Source organism: Pseudophryne corroboree, chromosome 4 (genome assembly GCF_028390025.1).
Source record: "Pseudophryne corroboree isolate aPseCor3 chromosome 4, aPseCor3.hap2, whole genome shotgun sequence".
Classification (NCBI taxonomy): Eukaryota; Metazoa; Chordata; class Amphibia; order Anura; family Myobatrachidae; genus Pseudophryne; species Pseudophryne corroboree.
The window spans coordinates 615,214,683-615,239,863 of NC_086447.1; the positions used below are offsets into that span (position 1 = coordinate 615,214,683).

A 25,181-nucleotide genomic window follows, 5' to 3' on the forward strand; every position below is an offset into this window, starting at 1 on the left:
GAGATTAGGTCGTTGTGAGACGACACCACTTCACCCATTTTCGTTTCGAGGTGGTCGGTGCGGCCTCCGATCTCGTCAATTGACCGCTGGCATTCCTTCATAGTTGCTCTAAATTCTGCCGAGACTTCATCCTTAAATTGCGTTAAGAGCTGCTTCATAGCACCCACCGTAAGCACTTCGCTATCGGCAATGACGCTGGTGTGTGCAGTGACTGGGACGGGCGCATCTCGAAGCGGTGAGGACACAAGAGCAGCAGGTTTAGAGGTGCCACCCCGTGCGTACTTTGCTTTAGCGGCCTGGGGAGAAGGTTTAAAGAACGCCACCTGGGAAACAGTTTTAGCAGCCTTATATTTCTTGGGAGGCATAGCAACGCTGAGTGACAAAGGTAGAGGAACCGGAGGCAAGAGGCGTCTGGAGCGTTAATCTCAGAAGGATCCACAGAATTGTCGAGCTGTCATATCATGTCATAAGAGCATTCGGGCGCAGGCGGAGCCTTCTCAGAGCGATCAGAACATAATATTATTCATCAATGTGGACATCGCGGCCGATCGTCTCGGCGGGAGCCGGGAAATCTGCGGTCTGATGAAGTCTCACAGCAATATGTATTATATATCCCGCACACTGAGAGAGACATGTGGGATATTACATCCAGAGGCCACTAGATGGGGCAGTTGCAGTAGAAAAGAATAGTGACAAGTGTAAGGCCGTCTCCCAACTCAAGAAAACAAATGCACAGATCCTGCCACAGGAGCTCCAGGTCAAGAGCAGGGAGGGAACAATGCCAGAGGGCCACCAACCTGAAGAAGCCCCAATCCAGAGACCCCCACAGCCGCAAAATCACCCTGCTACCTCAGTTCCAGCACTACCTGATGGATTAAAGATGGCCGCCGCGTCTCACTGGCCGTCTGTTCTGCCTCCGTCCCCCGCTGCCCGGCGTCCCTCCGATCCTCTGCCCCGGGGGGTGTCCGCTCCAGAGGGCTGGGGGAAGCTCCCGAGTGCTCCGATGCTAGTATGCGGGGTCCACGCCGCTCCCCGGCGCCGCGCTCCCGCCGTGGAGCTCAAGACGCGGGCGCCGGGAGTACGCGACCACGGCTTCCGCCTGCGTGTGAAGGCCACAACCTGCAGGAGCGGTTAAAACCGCTCCCCAGCTCCGCAGCCGACACCACAGGGCCGAGGGGACCCACAGGGAGGGACAGGAAGCCCCCGGAAAGGTAATCCAGGGGGTGAGCACCCCAGATTATTCCAATAAAGAACGCTGGAGAGAGGAGAGCAGCAAAGGCACGTCTGCCCTCTTCTACAGCCAAGCCACGCCCCCTGAAATGTTAATTCTTACATTATTAGCACATGCTGCTCACTGATTGTGGTATCCCCAACAGCGTTTTCAATAAGATAAGCTGATGAACCGACTGTAAATAAATCATCGACTTCACAAGCTACACATGATAATCATCAGACGATGAAAGCTCCATATACTCTATTTCAGTATACGAAGAACAGGTAAAAGATATCAGCTAAATAAGATGAATAAATGAGAGCAAAAATAGGCTAGTCTGTCAATAGAGGCAGCAGAGCCTGGGGTAAAAATAAGGCATTTTGGTTTAAACGTCCCAGAAAAGTCTCTGCACAAGGGCAGAATTCAGGAAAAAGGTTTAGGTTACACCCAATAAAGTAGAATGCACAGTAAATGGGATTCCAATATCTTTTTCAAGATAGGGACTGTTTTTAATAGGGAAGAGCCCCTCAAAATAGATATGCATATCATTTGATAATGCAAAAATCTATAGGGCCTCTGCCATCAAAAGAAGACCATATTGTCTTTGTCTGGGGCAGTCATAAGGCCAGCCAGGACTTTACCTTGTAGTCTACCGCTACACCACACTGGATAGGCCCAATCTCATTAGATTTTGGAAGCTAAGCAGTGTTCGGCCTGGTTAGTTCTTGGAGGGGAGACCACCTTGAAATACCAGGTGCTGTAGGTACATTGGGCTGAGGTACTGGAAAACGGGTTTCAGTGCCTGCAAGGGAGTAAGAATCCCATATAGCCCATATGGACACTAATGTTCTAGGGCATCAGCATAACAATCGCTGTTTAAGAACAGCTTGGTTCACATACAGATGGGTCCACGGTTATCTGGACTAGTTTCTGTGCCTAGGCATGACTTATAGCATAAACCCTTCATCTGTACATAGGAAGCTGATTCAGAATCTAAGAAGGTTCTGGAAATTTTTGCCTTGGCTGGGAGTTTCTGTTTGAATTAACAATTATTCCGGAGTCAAAAACAAACTCAAAGAAGGTCACGTTCTCTTCCACATATAACCCCAAATATAGGGGTCTGGTTCGGCCTTGTCGTCATAAAGGAACGTAACAGCCTTACAATAAGTTTGGTAAGGCAAAGAAGCAAAGGCAACCAGAGGCCAGCTTCCAAACCAGAGGCCATCAGTATGATGGTGCGGGTCTCCTGGCGGATTTCAGAAGGATAAGGGGCCGACTTCTTCAGTTTGCACAGATTTGATAGCAGTCTACAAATAGATGCCTGGGTGCAAGAAGCGGTATCTCCAAGGTTATACTTTCCCTTCTGGTACCATTCTCATAAAAGGTATTCAGTTTCAGCCCGTCTCGGGTAGAGGCGTATGCGAGGAATTTGCATGAAGCAATTCAGAAAATGTTTTGTCAGGAATAGTCATTCTAGTAACCCATGCACAATGGAGGGTTTATTCCCACCTGGGTCAAAAACAATCCCTCGCCCCAATATCCATTTCAAAAACAGAGAAATTTGGGTAACACGTTTCACGTGGAGGCAACTCCATAGTTGGGTGAGGAGGCCAATTTAATACATGTTATTCCTGGATAAGTCCATCAGTGTTATCTCAAGGTTTACCATCCTTCAGCAAAACTTCAGTTAGGCCTTACCCTTTGGGTTAGCCACAGCCCCAGAGTACCAAAATGATTATGGCAATTTGTCTCTGTTAGTGGAGGTTAAGAAAAATTGCCATACCTTGACCACCTTTCTATCCTGACACAAGCACAGGAAAGGTTCTGTGTCATCTACAACAGACAAATAACTTGTCTGCAGAGGCACGGGTGGTTTGTAAATGGATCATCTCTGGTTCCGTAACATAACTCACGGTGGGGCTATACTGAATTCGAGTTTGCAGAAAGTAGTTACCTCGGAACAAGATATCCAAGGCAAAGCTAGGAGAGTGGTTACAATGTCAAACAATATCGATTCACGCAGCAATGCAAATGATGGGTTTGATGGTGTTAACAATACACATGGTGGAGTGGGCATAATTCCACTCAACACTTTTTCAGCATCTCCTCCATCTAAGGCCACATCACACTGGATATGTCCAATCTCAATGATGTTGGAAGTTAAGCAGTGTTGTACCTGGTTAAATTCTCCGAGCGCAAGAACATCTGTGAATACCAGGTGGTGTACACGGGCCAGATGGATAGTACACAAACAAGTACGTGGTACTGGCAAAAAAAAACAAACAAACAAAAAAAACAGGTAAGAAGTAGCCTGGGGGCTACAGACATTCCATCTAGATCAAAGGATACCTTTTTCTTTTTGGATATCAGGTGGGGAAATCCTGACAACAAATACAAGTCTCCACGGCCATGGAGGCCATTTTCCGGAAAATTATGATTCCGGGGATTATGGACGATAGAAGAAAGGTGCCTGCTAATAAATCTGTTAGCACTTCAGGCCATATACTGGGTCCTGATTCAGGCATGAGACATTCCTAAAGGAAGATCGGTCATGTATCAAGGGTATACCGCACAGGAGAATGGTAAAATATAAAGTGGATAATGTAATAACCAAAACACAATAATAAGGGAAGAAAACAACTGTTTTCTAATTTATCTTAGATTTGGTGGTGCACCCAGAGTCAGTATTGAAACATGCAAAAGGGAAAAAGAAAAGAAGACTCTTTTGTGGACGCACTCTTATATATCTTGAAGTCTCAGAAGAAACAGTAGTTTTATATTAAGCATCATCTTAGGATTAATCATTTTCAGGCAGTCAGTTGTGGCAAATCTGTATTTGAAACCCAGACAGTTTGGAACCGTTATTAAGCATCTATGCTAGTATTATTTGTTTCTGTTGTTCTTTTCTTTTACTTGTTCGTATATCCAACTACTATTTTCATTTTATCGATATTGCTAATAAAATTATATTCTTAATATAAAACTACTGTTTCTTCTGAGACTTCAAGATATATAAGAGTGCGCCCACAAAAGAGTCTTCTTTTCTTTTTCCCTTTTGCTAAAGGAAGATCGGTCCAGATTCGCAAGGACAAGGAAAGGGCAGTAGTGTACCTCAGTTTTCAGAGAGGAACACGCAGATAAATAGCGAGGAAGGAGGTAAATCACATACTAAAATGTGCATAACTCCATCTTCCAGCCTTGTCCTCAGGGTTTGTTCTGGGTGTCCTAAACTGAAGAGCCGATTTCTCAGTCGACACGCCATTCAGGTAAATGTAAATTCAGGCTTTGTACCCTAAAGTCATTTCAGACTCGGGTAGACAAATGGGCTTGGCCAGAGATAATTATCATGGTGTCCCATCTGAACAACAAAAGCCATAATCGTGTCAGGAACAAAGGAAGTGATCTTTGTGGATAGCTTTTTAATGGGAATTTAATTTTTCTTATGTGTTTCTCAAATCATCCTGCTACTCAGGATAGTGAGGAAAATACAACAAAGATGCCAGGATCATAATAAGCCCCGGCTTGGCCCAGAAGGTGTTGGTACACAGATCCGCAGAAAAGGTTGAATACGTTTTCTGTTTCCTCTACACCCAGACTAAGACAGGGACCTTGATTATCACAGATATCTGGATCAACTGTTTTGATGGCGTGGCTTTTGAAGTCTATACAGAGCAAGGAAAAACTTCCTTGACTCGTATTTATCACCAAATATGACAAGCTTATATGCATTGGTGCAATAAAAGAGGTATGGACCCGAAATCTTGCAGAGTTTCCAGGGTTTTACCATTCCTTCAAACAGGAATAGATAAAGGTTTAGCGGTGGCTTCCTTGGAAATACAAGTGTCAGCATTTGACTGTATGGTTCCGAAAGAAAAAGGCCAAATTACAGGATGTGTACACCTTTTCCAGGGAATGCTGCGCATTCAACCTTCCCCTTTTCCTACTACAGGGTCAGGAATTCTAAATCTAGTCCTCCAAAGCCTGTCAAGTTGCTCTGTTTAAACCACTAAGTGAAGTGGAGTTTAAATGGTTGACAGCTAAAGTTCTCGTTCGGCTGACTATGGCATCAGCTAGAAGAGTGTCAGATTTAGGAGCACTTTCATACTAATCTCCTTTTCTGAGGTTATTCAGATGCTGATGTTATCCAGATAAAGTAGTTCTCAGAACTAGGTCTGGATATCTTCCTAAGGGGTGATCTATATTCCACCTTAATGAAGATATTATGGTCCCGGTTTTTCAGGAATCTGGATTTTCTGCGGGAGATGCGTCGCTGGACGTAGTCTGGGCATTAAGTATCTAGATGGATTGTACCAGTGCCATTAGAAAGACAAATTCTCTTTTCATCCTCTACGGTTGTTTCACAAGAGGAGATGGCCTGCTACTAAACAGACGCTAGCAAGATGGCTTCGAATGGCGATTTCAGAAGCATATTCTTAAGCTGATCTCCCTGTCCTGGCTAATGTCTCTGCTCACTTTACATTTAAGGAAGGTCTTTCATGGGCAGCACAATATTGTGCTTGAGCAGAACAGATATGTAAGGTAGCCACATGGCTTCCAATAAACACATTCAATCAGACATTATGCCTGGGATATCTTTGCGTCTCATGATGCTCAATTCGAGCGTAAGGTTCTCCTATTAATCAGGAGCGTCCCCACCACTAAAAATTGCTTTGGGAAGTCCCAATGTTATCCTGTGGATAACCTGTGGACCCTGCCGGAGAAATATACGTTATGGTAAGAACTTACCGTTGATAACGGTATTTCTCCTATGTCCACAGGTTTCCACAGGGATCCCACCCTGACGCACCTGATTTGAGAATCTGTATACTCACTAAACTCTTCCCTCTTGCATGGAAGAGTGTGCATGTGTGTTCTTCTCGCCTGAATAGGGTTCTACATAATGCTCCTGCCTAAATGCTTTGGAAACAATTGATTTGACTGAGTCAGTGGGCGGGATTATATGGACGAGCCCGGTGCATTCTGGTAGGCCAGAAAGCTTGTGATCGTTTGGTGCCAATCAGCTGTCGCTCCATCATATCCCAATGTTATCCTGTGGAAACCTGTGGACATAGGAGAAATACCGTTATCAACAGTAAGTTCTTACCATAACGTATATATCATGCTGCGGCTCCCTCACCTCCCAGAGGCGCTGTACACTCCCGCACCCTAGTTGTCGGGTAACTACAGCGGAGGGCTCCGGTTCTTCAGTTAGGGCACACACACTGCCGCTGCTCTCTGGGATCGCGTGGCCGCATTCAGGAGGAGGTAAGAGGGTCCCCCAGGCGGGACCTGCTGCAAATCGCGATCCAGCGCGGTCTCTAAGAGACGGACCGCGCACGATGGCGTGGTCACTGTGGCCGAGAAGGGACCCCACTAGACCACCAGGGCAAGGGCACAGGTCGAATTCTGTACATAATCTGTTTTCTAAGGCCTGCAGTACCCGGTGGTGAAGTCCAGTAAGGGGATAAGGCTCTGACCTGTAACCCCTCCCCCAGCCCCAGGCGCCATTTACTGCTAATGTTCCTGCCCTGGAGCTGCATCTCTGTCTCCCTCACTCCCTGTCCGCATTTGGGCGCCATTACACACACAGCTGCGCTGATCTGGGACTGCTGGGCATTGTATCCTCTATAAAGCAGCCTGCATCATCAGCGCTGTGCTTTTCCAGGATACTTAAGTATTCTACATGTCTTTAGACAGTGTTAGTTAAGAACAAGTGCATACATTCAGGGATATTTTGTACAAGTACCCTGTTATATACATCCAGTCTTTACTGTGCATTGTTATAGCTATATATCTACATATCTTTACTTAGTAGTACAGTTACTTTGTATTACTAGTCCAGTGCAGTTTTATTGTTGTTTGTGATAATTTATGCATTGTACATGTGACTGTGTGTGTGCTATTAGTTGCTGTGTGATTTCCATTCCGTGTATCTCACATATATTGCTATCCCTATATTCTGTACCCTGAGGGGGGCTAAGTGCGTCAGGGTTTTCATATTATATAGGGTCTCACAGGATATACTATATTGGTATTTTTCTCTGTGTTTTACAGTCACCATTTACCTTTTAAATCCTCCGTGTGTGCTCTGCCTGTAGTCACACTACCCAGGGGGATTTTTGTCAGGTATTTTGTCTGCTTTTATTGTACTTTTTCACCCTACGGTAAAGCTTTCGTATAATGTCAGCTTAGCAGGGTGGGGATTCTCTGGCTGACCTTACATCCTGCAATGCTCATGCCATGGATGTCTGAGGAAAATATTGCAGCTGAGGGTTCAGGTACTGGGGGTTTTGTACCCCTCAGTCAGTTTTCTGCAACGGGGCAACTAATGACCCGCCGTGGGCTACATTTTCTAATTTACGGACTACGCTGGTAACTAGACTTGCGCCCCCTATGGGATCTCCTGTGCCATTACAGCCACATATTGTCCCTGCTGTTAATCCGCCATGGGCAGATACTCTGTCCTCTCAGTTACAGCAATTAAATCAGTCTTAGGCCAAACAAAATAGTAACCCTCGCCCGCCTATGACCAAGGTGTCATCTAAGCGGGCCATTACATCCTCACAATCCATGCGTGTTACAGATACTTCATCTGACGACGATGACACATATACCAACCCTTCAGACCCTGATGCAGATGCTTCTGATGGGGAATCCCTGACTCAAGTGGATGTTCCTGATCTCTTAGAGGCTATCAGGCTGATTTTTCAAATTGATGATGACGAAAAACCCACGGTTACCTCTAAGAAACCAGATAAGTTCAAGCGTCAAAAGGTTACTAAGTTAGTCTTACCACATTCTGACCATTTAGTTGATCTACATCAGGAATCTTGGGAATATCCAGGAAAGAAATGCTCCCTGTCCAAAAAGATGCTAGCTCATTATCCCTTCGCTGCAGAGTTAAGAAAAATTGGGAAACGCCGCTGCCGTTGGACTCACAAGTCGCACGTCTGGTGGTGTCATCTGCTCTGCCTGTCACTACCATCACCTCTCTGAAGGAACCGACGGATAAACGCGCGGAGAGTTGCTTGAAGTCCATTTACACTCTGGCTGGAGCTGTGCATAGGCCTACTATTGCGGCCTCTTGGGCTGCTAAAGCTATAAAGGCCTGGGTTCAGGAATTTGAAGCGGAATTACAGTCTAATTTTCCTGATAATGCTAAACAGTGTCTTTCTTACATTGTTACAGCCTCTCATCATATTCAGGAGGCGGCATCAGATGCAGGTATCCTAGCGGCCAAAGCGTCTACCACGTCTATTCTGGCTCGCCGGATCCTCTGGTTGCGGTCCTGGTCTGTAGATCTGGACTCGAAAAAGATCTTGGAGGTTATCCCTTTTAAGGGAAACATTCTTTTTGGGGAAGATCTCAACAAGATTGTCGCTGACTTACCATCTGCATGTCTACCTAGTACTACTTCTTCGGCTCCGAAGGCTAAGAGTACTTCCTTTCGTTCCTTTCGACCTCCAGGTAAAGCAAAGGGTCAGGCATACCCGATACCCGAAACAGGCTCGCACTTCCAAATCCACAAAGCCCAAACCTAAACGTGCCTGGGGTGCCCGTCAGTCTGCTGCCAAAACAGACAAGCCTGCTGCATGACGGAGCGGGCCTCCCCCTGGGCGATCCCAGGGTGGGAGGCCGACTTCTATGGTTTGCTCAGGTATGGTCACAGACCAGTTTGGACGCCTGGGTAATGGAAGTCGTCATTCACAGATATGCCATCTTTGCTCAATAAAAATCCCTTCGGATCCAGTAAAAGCAATAACTCTCCATCTGGTGGTACAATCCCTCCTGGACAGGGGAGTGGTAGTGCCGGTGCCTCTGGCTCAGAGAGGCAAGGGGTACTATTCAACGCTGTTCCTAGTTCCGAAACCGAATGGGTCCTCTAAGCCCATTCTCAACCTCAAGCCTTTGAACAAATGTGTGAGGGTATCCAAATTCCGTATGGAAACTCTTTGTTCTATTGTTCAGGCCTTGGAGCCCAAGGACTATATGGTATCCCTGGACATACAGGATGCTTACCTGCATATACCTACTGCAGTGTTGCATCAACAATACCTGCGGTTTGCTATTGGCAACCTACATTTTCAATTCCAGGCCTTGCCGTTTGGTCTGACCTCGGCTCCTTGAGTTTTCACCAAGGTCATGGCGGCCCTACTCCGCTGTCAAGGTATCAGGATCCTACCGTATCTCGATGACTTGTTGGTCCTGGCGAACTCTCCAGAGGTTCTCCTTCATCATCTGGAACTGACTGTCCAATTCCTGCAAGCCCACGGGTGGCTCATCAACTGGAAGAAGTCTTCCCTGGTTCCTGCTCAGAGCATGGTGCACCTGGGAGCACTATTGGACACCCACAAACAGTGATTGTTTTTGTCTCCAGAGAAGGTCTTGAAGCTTCAGAACAAGATAAAATGCTTCCTCTCTCGCCCACGTGTGTCAATACACTCGGCGATGCAAGTACTAGGCCTCATGGTGTCGGATTTCGACCTCTGCAGAGGTTAATTCTCTCCGAGTGGGACGGCCTGCCTCACCGGATCAGGTCTCACATGATATCCTTGACTCCGGAGGTCCGTCTGTCACTGACCTGGTGGCTGCAGGACCAACAACTGAGCAGGGGTCGTCCATTCTAGATTTCCAACTGGGTCCTTCTGACTACGGATGCCAGTCTGCGGGGTTGGGGTGTCGGTGGACCAGGGAGGAATCTTTCCTCCCGATAAATATTCTGTAATTGCGGGCAGTGTTCAATGCATTGACACTAGCCCTGCCTCTGGTACAGAACAGGCCTGTTCAAGTACAGTCAGACAACGTACATAAATCATCAGGGCGGCACCCAAAGCTGCAAAGCACTGATGGAAGTGTCAAAGATTCTTCGTTGGGCGGAACGCCATCTGCCAGCCATATCGGCAGTGCTCATTCCGGGGGTCCTGAACTGGGAAGCGGACTTCCTCAGTCGTCAGGACGTACAAGCCAGAGAGTGGAGCCTGCATCCGGAGGTCTTTCAACTCCTAGTGGACCAGTGGGGACTACCAGATGTAGACCTGATGGCATCTCGACACAATCACAAGGTTCCGGTCTTTGGAGCAAGGACAAGGGACCCTCAAGCACTCCATGGAACTTTCGGCTGCCGTATGTGTTCCCTCTGGTGTCACTTCTGACCAGGGTGATAAGGAAGTTCTAGCAAGAAGGAGGAATACTATTTCTAATCGCTCCGGCGTGGCTCAGACAGCATTGGTTCTAAGACCTGCAGAGTCTCTCGATAGAGCGTCCTCTTATGCTTCCGCATCACCCAGACCTCCTCGTTCAGGGCCCTTGTATCTACCAGGATTTGGCCCGGCTGGCTTTGACGGCGTGGCTCTTGAAACTTCCATACTGAGGGCCAAGGGTTTTTTGGAGGCGGTCATTTAAACTATGTTGAAGGCCCGTAAACCGGCTTCTGCTCGGATTTATCATAGGGTCTGGAATTCTTATTTTGCTTGGTGTGCAACTAACAATTATGATGCATACAAATTCAGTACTGCCAAACTCTTGGCTTTACTGCAACAGGGCCCGGACTTAGGCCTTCGTCTGTCCTCCATCAAGGTTCATATTTCTGCCTTGTCAATATGGTTTCAGAGAAAAATTGCGACTCTGCCTGATGTTCATACATTCATTACATTACGTATTCAACCTCCCTATGTCCCGCCTGTGGCTCCTTGGGATTTGTCGGTTGTTCTGGAGGCTTTACAAGAGTCTTCGTTTGAACCTCTTGAGTCTGTGGACCTTAAATGGCTTACTCTTAAGGTCTTGTTTCTGCTGGCTATTGCCTCTGCTAGACGGGTTTCAGACTTGGGTGCCTTGTCCTGTTGGTCACCTTTTCTGATTTTTCATCGTGACCGTGTGGTTCTTCGAACTCGCCCTGGTTATCTACCTAAGGTGGTGTCATCTTTCCACCTTAACCAAGAGATTGTGGTTCAGGCCTTTACCACTCCATGTTTATCCTCCAAAGAGCGGTCTTTGGATGTGGTACGGGCTCTCTGTGTTTATGTGAAGAGGACATTCTCTTAGGAGATCTTATTCCCTCTTTGTCCTTTTTGGTTTTCACAAACGTGGCTGGCCTGCTCACAAGCAGACCTTGGCCAGATGGATTAAAATGGTGATTGCACATGCTTATGTACAGGCTGGCCTTCTAGCTCCTGCTACTATCAAAGACCATTCTACTCGGTCTGTTGGACCTTCTTGGGCGGCCCGCCGTGGTGCGACCATTGAACAGTTGTGCAAGGCGGCTACGTGGTACTCAGTGGTTCTATGCCTTCGATACTTCCGCCTCCCAGGATGCCTCCTTTGGACGCCGGGTTCTTGTGCCCGCTACAGTGCGTCCCCTCCCATGATGAACTGCTTTAGGACATCCCTGATGTTATCCCTGTGGAACCCCAGTGTACCCCGCTGCAGAAAAGGAGATTTATGGTAAGAACTTACCTTTGTTAAATCTCTTTCTGCGAGGTACACTAGGTTCCACAGGGCGCCCACCCTGACGCACTTTGATTCTTTGGGCTTGTATGGCATAAGCCGCTGATACCTTCTCCTGTCGTGAGAATGTAGTGTATGTGGCTACTAACAGTTGTCGTCTCTTTTACCTGCTACTGCATTGGACTGGTTAACAAAACTGAGCTCCTGTGCACTGAGGCGGGGTTATAGAGGAGGCGGCGCTAAGCATCTTGGGAACAGTCAAAGCTTTTAGCCTGTTGGTGCCTAGGATCAAGATCTAACTCTACACCCCAATGTTATCCCTGTGGAACCCAGTGTACCTTGCAGAAAGAGATTTAACAAAGGTAAGTTCTTATCATAAATCTCCTTATTTCACTCTAATATTATTGTAGTTCTTAAAATAACAATTTTTATATATTTCATTATAACTGTACAACATTAAACACTAATACATTAAAAGTTTAACATGTCAAGATGCATTCCGGACAGTAAAAGCCTCTTATTTTGGGATAATTTGAAACATGCTGCTAAACATGTTTCTAGAACATTCAACAGTGGCGGCTCTGGGGTTGGAGACACCCAGTGCGGTTAATAACCCTCCGCGCGTGACAAACGCGCACCTCCCCCAACAAATTGTGTGGTCTTGTGGGATGGGTAGTGGCCTTGCAGGAAGCCCCTGTTTATATCACTTTAGGAGCATGTCCTGCTGAGCTGTCTCCAGAGGCTCTGCCCACACCCGGTGCAGTCGCACCCCCCCTCATGACGTTTCTGCATCCGGGACAATTTTTATATGCTAGCTATAATTATTAATGTAGCGCAAGCTAAGGGAAGCATTGCCAATTTAGTAACTATTCACATAACAAAGGAATTAATTCAATTAGATGCGAGTTTGCAAAAGCAAACTTGCATCGCAAATCTCGCATACATTGCGGTAATGTGTGGCATCGCAAAATGCAAGATTTAATTACAAATGCCAATTCCTGGAACTCGCGGTGAGGTCACACGACTATTCTACAAAAGCAGCCTGGTAGAAGTACATGAAAAAGTGGAGAAATCATCCTGGACCACCAAAAACTGGTGGAGATAGCAGGATCATATACTGTAGAAGGCTGTTACTGACCATAAGAAAAGTACTGGAGGTTCTTAAAAAGTGTAAAATTACAGATTTTTGCATTTTTTGATTAATGCTGGACAAGTGACAGCCAACAAGTGTTTTTCAGAAAATACCTTTATTATTCATTTGGAAGCTTTTGCCAGATGTTCTGCACTTTGTCACAAAATTTTGACCTTAATAAAAAAAGATTTTCTCCTCTTTTCACTTGCTCACGGGGTGCCCCCCCCAAAAAATGAATTTACTGGGAAAATGCAATGCGAGTTTGGGAGTGAACTGCAGATGGAACTCTGTGTGCGAATTTGCTGTGCAAACGGCATGCAGGACCAAATTGCCTTGACAATATCTCTATGGGGGGTATTTTATGCTTGTCGGATACTTTCCGACGGAAAAGATCCGACAATGCAGCATTCAATGAGCTTTTTAAAGTCAGATTGACATTGTCGGATTTGGCCGCAAAAGCAGGGGGATTGAATAGGTCGGAACAGTTTCCGCCCTAAAAAAGTCGGAAACTGTCGTCTTTCCGACAAGACAGCAGTTTTGACTGCAATTGAATACACCCCTATGGAAGAAATATCTTTTTGGAAATTATAAAAATAAACTCCAAGTAGAATCTTCTCAATTAATGCATAAAAAGAAACCAAAATCTCTAGGAAAGAAAATCTAACCACTATTTATTACCTCTTGGGCCTAACTGGGGACCAATAGATGACAATTTTGCTCTACAGAGTGGTTTAGAGGATTGAAACTAAAATTGCTAGCATTGTACAGTCATTTTAAATCCTTCCATTTCATGGGGTTTACGGAAACTTGTAAAATGGTGGCCGCAGCCCACTGCCTGACATTTCTCGTTTCTTCACAGGGGAGGGAATGGGGAAATAGGGGAGAAAAGCAGACAGTGTGTGGTGATACAAAGTGAGAGATCAATGGCAATGATATCTGATGGGGTTCAGGCTGTCAGATAAAATGTGTGGCACGGTGTTGGGAGTGGGGGGTGGGCCAAACGGGGGTGCTTCGTGTTTTTGGGCGGCTGCGTGACGCCACACGCAGTCAGGCTGCGATGCCAGGGGTCAACCTTAGTTTGATACGTCCGCAATCTGATTGCGGACGCATCGGGTGACGGCCCGTCACACATGCTGGGTGGCCCCCAGCATGTGGGGAGATGGACGCAGATCTGGCTGCAAATGCAGCGATCTGCTTCCATCTCTGAATCACCCCCATTGTACAAGAGCCATTACACAGAAATCTGACTCTTTCCAGGAAATCTCACCCAGTCAAGTATAATAAAGTCAGGACAGAGAAAATGAGACACCTTGACAAACAGACTAATTTATGTCTTTTATTGAGAAAATACTACATATACATGTATGTTTTAAGTTATCTGTTGGTCCTCACATAAATGATCTTTTACTATGGAGTTATGAAAATCAAAATTTGATTTATAGAAAAGATCATAAGATACAGTACATTCTGTGCTTTAACATACTACAATAAAATAGCAGTACCAAGTCTCTGTAAGAATGGAATATTCTGGTATGGAAACTATGAAGGATACTTGTATGATTCAAATTGCTAAATGGAAAAGATCAGCAGTGTGCACAGCATACATAAAACAGTCCTAAGTAAAATAAGGGTGTGCTTTTGTGTATTTTCCTAGCTCCAGCAACCCCAACTGCCACTTTCTGAAGACAACAATTTCTCAAGGCATCTAAGAGGAAGTCATTTAAAATGACTGCATAAGTAATATAGAGGTATACATTTGAAGTATTGTTTGTATAGTGAGCTGGTGGAGAGATTATTGCCATAGTTGAGCAATAAGAGGAGTTATATTGTAAGCTAGTGCAGCAGAGGCTTTGATTGCCTGTATATAGAAAGCATCACTTAATGCTTCATATGCCTCCACAAGTATGAATACTACAGGCAGCCTCTATAGAGCAGAAAAGCAAACACATACAGAGTGGGTAAGTATGCTAGATGGCTAAAGTATGCAGAAACACAATGCGATTGTGTGAAACTAGTTTTACGTTCATTTACATAGTTGCGATCACCATGGGGACTCACAGTTCCCCTTAGAAATAATATTCTCACTTTTTTCCTCATCTTGAAATATTAACCAGTTATCAGTAAATTGCTCTGTGGAAGTATCAGTGTTTGCTGGCTGAATTCTCCTTGCATCAAAATCTAACAAATCCATTTCTTCAGAAGACCAGCTTCTTTGTGGCTCTAGTGATTTAGGAAGGTGAGAGGATGGATCGCCATCATCATTTGTGCTTGCAGTGTTACAACAATCAAAATCTATGTTCATTAAAGGCCCACCACTTGAACTGTTGTTGTTATTAGTATTTGACTTCACATCAACCTGAAACAAACTTTTGTTACTTTGTAACACCTGGAGGTGGAAAGCTGCCGGAGCTGACTTTTTTCTCCGTGGGGGAACCACTGGGAGAAAAGAATAACTGTTTGACGACATCTCCTCAAGCGCAATGTTAGTTTCAGTAGAAGTTAGCTCATGACTCTCTATTATTTCTTGATGTTTTACAATCTGAAAAGGTGGTATTGTTCTTGGTTTGGGTACTGGACGCATTCTTGGAACATCACTGGAGGCTGTAATATCTACATTGTACTCTTTTTTAGGTATCAAAGGTACGGATGAGGAAGTTGTTGAACTAGTAGCAACTAACTGCTGCTCTGGTTTGGAAGCTGAAGGAACAGTTGAAATGGTCCCAGTGTTCACAGCCACAATGGGAACTGGCTTAAGTACTGTGGAGATGTCAAGTATATTTTCTAAACCTGTAGATTCTACATCCAGTTTGGTTTTATTTAATGGATTGTCCCTTACATAAGAGTCCACTTGCTCTTCAGTAGAATCCAATGGTACAAGTATATTATTTTCCAGGCCTGGTGTAGGTAACAGATTAACATTTGGGAGTTTTTCTGGATTAACTGAATACACACAAGACTCAGGTTTCACTTTTGGAGGAAGTCTTGGCGAAAGTTTCTGAGGTGGTACACAATCTGAGATGCCCCCATGATGCAGTGGTTTAGGAGGAACTTGTGGCAAGTGATCTACACTTAGCCGTTGTATCTCTGTGTTCTGTTCTGGATGAAGAGACTTTGGAAGAGGAGAAAAATAAATTGTATTACATTTCATTATTTTAGTTAAAAAAATAAATACATCTTACCACACCGCTTAATATATGTAATCTACACAAAACTTATGCCTTTCTTTAAACACTGTAATCCTCTTCAACAAAAACATAACAATAATATGTACTGTACGGTGTGATTTATCACAACTTCATATGTATAATATGTAGGGTGTGATATTTACTACAAATTCAAATGTATAAGATGTATAGTTTGGCTTATCACAATAATATGTACAATATATAAGGTGTAATTTACAAGTATGATGCAAATACAGGGGTGGGACTACTACCTGAGAAGCCCCTGCTGATGCTATGTGACCCTGCTGTGCTGATTCATGTTTCAGTCACCATTGCTCTTCTGGGCAGAGAAGCCCCTCTGGAGCAGATGGACCAGCATCACCCACTCAAATGTTTCCACTGAGCCTCGTACAGTGTTGCAACCCTGTTTTCTCTAACGTCCTAGTGGATGCTGGGGACTCCGTAAGGACCATGGGGAATAGACGGGCTCCGCAGGAGACTGGGCACTCTAAAGAAAGATTCAGTACTATCTGGTGTGCACTGGCTCCTCCCTCTATGCCCCTCCTCCAGTCCTCTATTAGAATCTGTGCCCGGCCAGAGCTGGGTGCTCCTAGTGGGCTCTCCTGAGCTTGCTAGAAAAGAAAGTATTTTGTCAGGTTTTTTATTTTCAGAGAGCTTCTGCTGGCAACAGACTCTCTGCTACGTGGGACTGAGGGGAGAGAAGCAAACCTACTCACTGCAGCTAAGTTGTGCTTCTAAGGCTACTGGACACCATTAGCTCCAGAGGGATCGAACACAGGTACCTAACCTTGATCGTCCGTTCCCGGAGCAGCGACGCCGTCCCCCTCGCAGAGCCAGAAGTACAGAAGCAGCAGAAGCAAGAAGACATCGAAATCGGCGGCAGAAGACTCCTGTCTTCACTTAAGGTAGCGCACAGCACTGCAGCTGTGCGCCATTGCTCCCGCAGCACACCCACACACTCCGATCACTGTAGGGTGCAGGGCGCAGCGCCCTGGGCAGCAATTAAGATACCTGATGGCAAAAGTATACATATATACAGTCAGGCACTGTATATATGTGCGAGCCCCCGCCATTTTTACACGAGAAGTGGGACAGAAGCCCGCCGCTGAGGGGGCGGGGCCTTCTTCCTCAGCACACCAGCGCCATTTTCTCTTCACAGCTCCGCTGGAAGGACGCTCCCCAAGCTCTCCCCTGCAGTATACAGGTGCAATAGAGGGTAAAAAAGAGATGGGGGGGGGGGGCACATAAATTTAGGCGTAGAGATATATATATATATATATATATATATAAAAACAGCAGCTACTGGGTAAACACTAAGGTACAGTGTAATCCCTGGGTTATATAGCGCTGGGGTGTGTGCTGGCATACTCTCTGTCTCCCCAAGAGCCTTTGTGGGGTCCTGTCCTCAGTCAGAGCGTTCCCTGTATGTGTGCGGTGTGTCGGTACGCCTGTGTCGACATGTTTGATGAGGAAGGATACGTGGAGGCAGAACAAGTGCAAATAGATGTGGTGTCGCCCCCGACGGGGCCGACACCTGATTGGATGGATATGTGGAAGGTGTTAAATGATAATGTAAGCTCCTTACATAACAGATTGGATAAAGCTGTAGCCTTGGGACAGTCGGGGTCTCAACCCATGCCTACTCCCACAGCGCAGAGGCCGTCAGGGTCTCAAAAGCGCCCAATATCCCAGTTAGTTGACACAGACGTCGACACGGAATCTGATTCCAGTGTCGATGACGATGATGCAAAGTTGCAGCCTAAAATGACTAAAGCCATCCGCTACATGATTGTGGCAATGAAGGATGTGTTACACATTTCTGAGGAAAATCCTGTCCCTGACAAGAGGATTTATATGTATGGGGAGAAAAAGCAAGAAGTGGCTTTTCCCCCGTCACATGAATTGAATGAATTATGTGAAAAAGCGTGGGATTCCCCTGATAGGAAGGTAGTAATTTCCAAGAGATTGCTGATGGCGTATCCTTTCCCGCCAACGGACAGGTTACGCTGGGAATACTCCCCCAGAGTAGACAAGGCGTTGACACGCTTATCTAAGAAGGTGGCCCTGCCGTCTCAGGATACGGCCGCCCTAAAGGATCCTGCGGATAGAAAGCAGGAAGCTATCCTGAAGTCTGTTTACACACATTCTGGTACGCTGCTGAGGCCAGCAATTGCTTCGGCCTGGATGTGTAGTGCGGTAGCAGCATGGACGGATACTCTGTCTGAGGAGTTAGATACCCTGGACAGGGACTCTGTTCTAATGACCCTGGCACATATCAAGGACGCGGTCCTATATATGCGGGATGCCCAGAGGGACATTTGCCTGCTGGGCTCTAGAGTAAACGCAATGTCCATTTCTGCCAGAAGGGTCTTATGGACTCGGCAATGGACAGGGGATACCGACTCTAAGAAACACATGGAGGTTTTACCTTATAAGGGTGAGGAATTGTTTGGGGACGGTCTCTCAGACCTAGTTTCCACAGCTACGGCTGGGAAGTCAAATTTCTTGCCTTATGTCCCGCCACAGCCTAAAAAAGCACCGTATTACCAAATGCAGTCCTTTCATTCGCAAAAGAGCAAGAAAGTCAGAGGTGCATCCTTTCTTGCCAGAGGCAGGGGTAGAGGAAAGAGGCTGCACCACGCAGCTAGTTCCCAGGAACAAAAGTCCTCCCCGGCTTCCACTAAATCCACCGCATGACGCTGGGGCTCCACAGGCGGAGCCAGGAGCCGTGGGGGGCGCGTCTCCGACATTTCAGCCACCAGTGGGTTCGCTCACGGGTGGATTCTTGGGCTATACAAGTTGTGTCTCAGGGATACAAACTGGAATTCGAGGTGACGCCCCCTCACCGTTACCTAAAATCGGCCTTGCCAGCTTCCCCCATGGAAAGGGAGGTAGTGCTGGCAGCAATTCACAAGTTATACCTCCAGCAGGTGGTTGTAAAGGTTCCTCTCCTTCAACAGGGAAGGGGTTACTATTCCACTATGTTTGTAGTACCGAAACCGGACGGTTCGGTCAGACCCATCTTGAATTTAAAATCCCTGAACATTTATCTGAAGAAATTCAAGTTCAAAATGGAATCGCTCAGAGCGGTCATTGTAAGCCTGGAAGAGGGGGATTTTATGGTGTCTCTGGACATCAAGGATGCTTACTTGCATGTCCCCATTTATCCACCTCATCAGGAGTACCTCAGGTTTGTGGTACAGGACTGTCATTACCAATTCCAGACGTTGCCGTTTGGGCTCTCCACGGCACCGAGAATATTTACCAAGGTAATGGCGGAAATGATGGTGCTCCTGAGAAAGCAAGGAGTCACAATTATCCCATACTTGGACGATCTCCTCATAAAGGCGAGGTCCAGAGAGCAGTTGCTGATCAGCGTAGCACACTCTCAGGAAGTGTTGCAACAGCACGGCTGGATTCTGAATATCCCAAAATCGCAGCTGATTCATACGACGCGTCTGCCCTTTCTGGGCATGATTCTGGATACAGACCAGAAGAAGGTGTTTCTCCCGGCGGAGAAGGCTCAGGAGCTCGTGACTCTAGTCAGAGACCTCTTAAAACCGAAACAGGTGTCGGTGCATCACTGCACGCAAGTCCTGGGAAAGATGGTGGCATCATACGAAGCCATTCCCTTCGGCAGGTTCCATGCGAGGATCTTTCAGTGGGATCTGTTGGACAAGTGGTCCGGATCGCATCTTCAGATGCATCGGCTGATCACCCTGTCCCCCAGGGCCAGGGTGTCTCTTCTGTGGTGGCTGCAGAGTGCTCACCTTCTCGAGGGCCGCAGGTTCGGCATACAGGACTGGGTCCTGGTGACCACGGATGCGAGCCTCCGAGGATGGGGGGCAGTCACTCAGGGAAGAAACTTCCAAGGGTTGTGGTCAAGTCAGGAGGCTTGTCTGCACATAAATATCCTGGAACTAAGGGCCATATACAACGCCCTGAGTCAAGCGGAGCCTCTGCTTCGCAACCAACCGGTGCTGATTCAGTCAGACAACATCACCGCAGTGGCTCATGTAAACCGCCAGGGCGGCACAAGAAGCAGAGTGGCGATGGCGGAAGCCACCAGGATTCTTCGTTGGGCGGAGAATCACGTGAAAGCACTGTCAGCAGTGTTCATTCCGGGAGTGGACAACTGGGAAGCAGACTTCCTCAGCAGGCACGACCTCCACCCGGGAGAGTGGGGACTTCATCAAGAAGTCTTCACGCAGATTGCAAGTCGGTGGGAACTGCCACAGGTGGACATGATGGCGTCCCGCCTCAACAAAAAGCTAAAAAGGTATTGCGCCAGGTCAAGGGACCCTCAGGCGATAGCTGTGGACGCACTGGTAACACCGTAGGTGTTCCAGTCGGTCTATGTGTTTCCTCCTCTTCCTCTCATACCCAAGGTACTGAGAATCGTAAGGAAAAGAAGAGTGAAAACAACACTCATTGTTCCGGACTGGCCAAGAAGGACTTGGTACCCGGAACTGCAAGAAATGCTCACAGAGGAACCATGGCCTCTGCCTCTCAGACAGGACCTGTTGCAACAGGGGCCCTGTCTGTTCCAAGACTTACCACAGCTGCGTTTGACGGCATGGCGGTTGAACGCCGAATGCTAGCAGAAAAGGGCATTCCGGATGAAGTTATTCCTACGCTGATAAAGGCTAGGAAGGACGTGACAGCAAAGCATTATCACCGTATATGGCGAAAATATGTTGCTTGGTGTGAGGCCAGGAAGGCCCCTACAGAGGAATTCCAGCTGGGTCGATTCCTGCACTTCCTACAGTCAGGTGTGACTATGGGCCTAAAATTAGGGTCCATAAAGGTCCAGATTTCGGCCCTATCCATCTTCTTTCAAAAAGAACGGGCTTCACTGCCTGAGGTTCAGACGTTTGTTAAGGGAGTGCTGCACATTCAGCCCCCTTTTGTGCCACCAGTGGCACCTTGGGATCTTAACATGGTGTTGGATTTCCTGAAATCCCACTGGTTTGAGCCACTTAAGACCGTGGAACTAAAGTATCTCACGTGGAAAGTGGTCATGCTGTTGGCTTTAGCTTCAGCTAGGCGTGTGTCAGAATTGGCGGCTTTGTCATGTAAAAGCCCCTATCTGGTTTTCCATATGGACAGGGCAGAATTGCGGACTCGTCCGCAGTTTCTGCCAAAGGTGGTGTCATCTTTTCATTTGAACCAACCTATTGTGGTGCCTGCGGCTACTCGTGACTTGGAGGACTCCAAGTTGCTGGACGTAGTCCGGGCTTTGAAGATTTATGTAACCAGAATGGCTGGAGTCAGGAATACTGACTCGCTGTTTATCCTGTATGCATCCAACAAGCTGGGTGCTCCTGCTTCAAAGCAAACTATTGCTCACTGGATCTGTAACACGATTCAGCAGGCTCATTCTGCGGCGGGATTGCCGCAGCCGAAATCAGTGAAAGCTCATTCCACAAGGAAAGTGGGCTCTTCTTGAGCGGCTGCCCGAGGGGTCTCGGCATTACAGCTTTGCCGAGCTGCTACTTGGTCGGGTTCAAACACTTTTGCAAAATTCTACAGGTTTGATACCCTGGCTGAGGAGGACCTTGTGTTTGCCCATTCGGTGCTGCAGAGTCATCCTGATAAAGCTAAATATTTATCTTATATAAAACCCTTTATGAGGTCTAAGAACACTGTACGCTATTCACGTATGGAGTACCGTAAGGGTACGCTCGTTGCGTAGCAATCGCTTAGCCGTAGTCGAGACGCTCAAGCGTCACGTTCGCTCACGGCCAAGAGATCACAGGCAGGCACGCTATTGGCTGCCGTCTATCGTAATGATTCGCTATAGCGTAGCGGACGCTCGGGACCACGAGGAGATCACCAGCGGCGCTGACGCTCACAATGTTAAACCTTTATATCTAAACCATAAACCGTATATTATGCAGTAAAACCTTAGTGTAGTGATAGAGTGTAAATGCAACACAGTATAACCTTATTAACTCAAATGCTGTTCGAGCGTCACCGACGCTCTGAGAATACTAAACACTATAAGAAATACACAGATACCTGGGCTTAGGGTCCAACGCCTAATATATATATATTATGAATGATATACTTGCAAAAGAATTAACACAATACAAGTCATACACTACAATATAACATAGACTACCTAACCAGATAACTACACAGGAAATACAATACAATACAATTATGTTTTAAGGGAAAATAAGAGAGAAAGAGGAGAAGAGAGAGAGAGAGAGAGAGAGAAATGGCTCACAATAACAGTAAGAACAATATGATTGCGGAGAAACACTTACGCACAAGGGGAAACGATCGCATGCGCCTCTGGACATCCAGCTCCCGATTTTCAGCAATGATAACCGTTGAAGAGTGAGCTGGATGTGATCGGCTTGTCTATTTATGCCCCACACACAATACAATTCAATGGTCCCTACAATCTCATTGTTCATTGGACACAGGAATTCCTCCTCGCACTATAACAAAAGGTCATAGGTTGATTCATACAGGTGGGCTGTGACGATTTCCAACAGCTCAGGTGGGTGGGATACTGGGTTTCCCGCCGCATGGCTAAGTAAGAGTAAATAATAGTAAATGGACATAAACTTCTTATGTCCATAACTATTCGCACGAACGATTAATCCGCTCCAAACCAACACCGGAATATTGCTAATTAAATACTCTTCCGATGGGTACTAAACACCACTGTATGACTCCTGTTAGACCCTTCGTACAATACAAAGAGGGATCCCTCTGTCCAGGAACAAGCTATATTAACTAAACTTTCAGAATCTATCAAAGGGACCATGATCTACAAAATACATTATATAGTTAAAATATGTAACGATTGAGTCGCACGCTACGATCACATAAACTCTACCGTAAATAAGCATACCGTGCGCCTGCGGGTGCCCGCGACTGTGAGTATGCGCACGCACGGGAGAGCGTACGCATGCGCAGCGCGGACGTATATGAGGTGCAAATATGGCAGTGTGTATAGAGATATTTTTCTGACTTTGACAGTCCACCCTTTGGCAGTCAATAATAACTGCCACCTTCTAAAACATTTCAAAAAGAGAAAAATATATGTCAGGGGTTAATACATTTCCATGGTTGGGTAAGGGAGGAGAGAGGAGAAGGTGTGAAGAGGGTATGACCTAGTGAGATAGCAGAAGCATGTGTGTATGAATCCATGTTTGGGGGTCATGTATCATCGTGCCGTACATGTTTTAAATCAAGCTTCGAGGTATTGCGAAGTATACATTTGAATTCCTTCTTATCCCGTGGTACGGGTCTGTGGATGGGCTGTCAAACTTTACCGAGCTCTTTTCGGATTTTGGTTGTAACAAAATGGGGAGCACATTTTAGTTGATGATACATGAATGGGGGAGATATGTGATTGCTGATATCTGTGCCTGTATGCCCTATCGACTATGTGTGTCATTACCTGAGGGTTGTAGAAATTAAGATAAAGAACACTTATGGTAAATGCAGTGGTATTCTACGTCAGGTAAATGAACATTTGTCGGTTGAAGTCTTGTTCGGTGTCTGTTGAATGCAGTCTTCTTTGTGCTTTTGCCCATAAGGTGCGAGCAAAAGCTTTGTCAATGTCCATAGATTTACAAAAGTGTTGGGCTAGCGTAATTTTAAAATTTCTAGGGAAACTGGGGATCTATGGCAAAGTTCATCAAAAATCTGTGTATCGGGTTGTCAAAACTTCTTCTTTAATCCATCTGTTGTCTGTATATCGGCTCATCAAATTCCTCGTCCAAGTGGGTCTTTTTACCTTGGAGGAAACGGAAAAACAGGTGAAAGAAACGGACCGTAGAAATCGCATTTTCATCACATAATTGTTTCTACATTTGGGTCATAAATCAAATCCATTGGAATTACAGTTTCCTCACTCCTCAGACTCATTACCCTAGTACGACGTTTACACTTCGTTAAAGCCTGACCGCATCTAAATATCAAGCCAATCGTTATGATAACACCTAAGATACATAGGAGAAACTTCCCAACATCCATTATGACTCCTTGAGCCCAGTCTCCTAAACCAGAGAACCAATTTCGCGGGTTCAACCATGACACCCAACCAGTCAGCTCATTACCTACAGCAGCAAGAGTGAGATTGTGTCTCCTGCGAAATTCCCACTTCAGTTGGAGAATATCGTCCATCTTTTGGTCTATGACCTCGACCGGGTCCTCGGTGCTATTCGTAATATATGTGCAACATTTCACGCCGTATTGTGTTGCCAGTGTGACACAATATCCGCCTGTCACTGCTGTGAGGTAATTAAGAACCATTCTATGCTGTACCAGTTCTGTTTTATAAGCTTGAAGTTCTCTTCCAGTATACCTAAACGTGTCGTCATACATTTCAGTGATATTGTCTAACAAATTTGCGAGCGCAGATATGTATTTATAATTCAACACTCCTCTGGCGGTGCGAGTGATGTCTAACGCGATTAGAAACTGAATCCCGGTGGATTCATGGATCATGTCAGAGGCCGGATGCTCTGTTCTTTCTATCAGGTGCCGTTTAACTACGTGCTCGTAATGGGTGTGAGTATAAGGAGTTTGGGCAACACGGTGTATGTCTTTCATTTTGTCATGTGATACAGTCATTACTTCAGGCAGTACTTTTCCAATATAACACAATCCTTCAGAGTTTGGGGCAAGCCACTTATACGCCTTTCTCCCGCATATGAAATATGCATCATCGGGGAGAACATATGGGACGGAGTAGGACATAACCATATTACACACCTTCCATGTGAAATCTCCTAACCCTAATTCTTCCATCTGCTTAGTACACGTATCAGGTTGTACGATATGTGCACAGTATCCTGGTGATACCTCTCCAACTCTCGTAATCCTATTTCCTAAGGTATACCTATACCGGAAAGATTTTCCTCTACTGGCTATGTGGCATATAAGCTCTGTATCTGTAGGCATTCTATCTGCTCTATGCGAAAAGGTCATGGTTTGGTTACTCCATGACACTTCCCAATTTCCCGGCTTTCGGGGATTGGAGATGTTAAAACATAATAGGGACCTATCCACATGGTATTGGTGGAGCTTCAAACTAGGAGGGCTGGAGATATTAAACCTCCTGTCCACCGGTCTCCCACCGCTTAACTCAAGTACCTCCCCTAACGTTAAAGGAAATGGTACTAGCCCTGATTTGCTATGACCTTGAGGTACTTGAGAGCATACCCAACAATCTGTTTTATTT

At 46.1% G+C, this 25,181-nt stretch overlaps 1 protein-coding gene across 2 annotated transcripts in view; it reads right to left on the bottom strand.

The window, feature by feature from the left end:
- Positions 1 to 14,110: 14,110 nt before the first annotated feature.
- SYNJ2 (synaptojanin 2) overlaps positions 14,111 to 25,181 on the bottom strand; it is a 468,795-nt gene continuing 457,724 nt past the window's right edge. For both annotated transcript variants that reach the window (XM_063917654.1, XM_063917655.1), the window contains exon 27: positions 14,111 to 15,897. In XM_063917654.1, the coding sequence (XP_063773724.1) occupies positions 14,830 to 15,897 (1,068 nt within the window). In that variant the 3' untranslated portion in view covers positions 14,111 to 14,829. The remainder of the gene's footprint in view (positions 15,898 to 25,181) is intronic.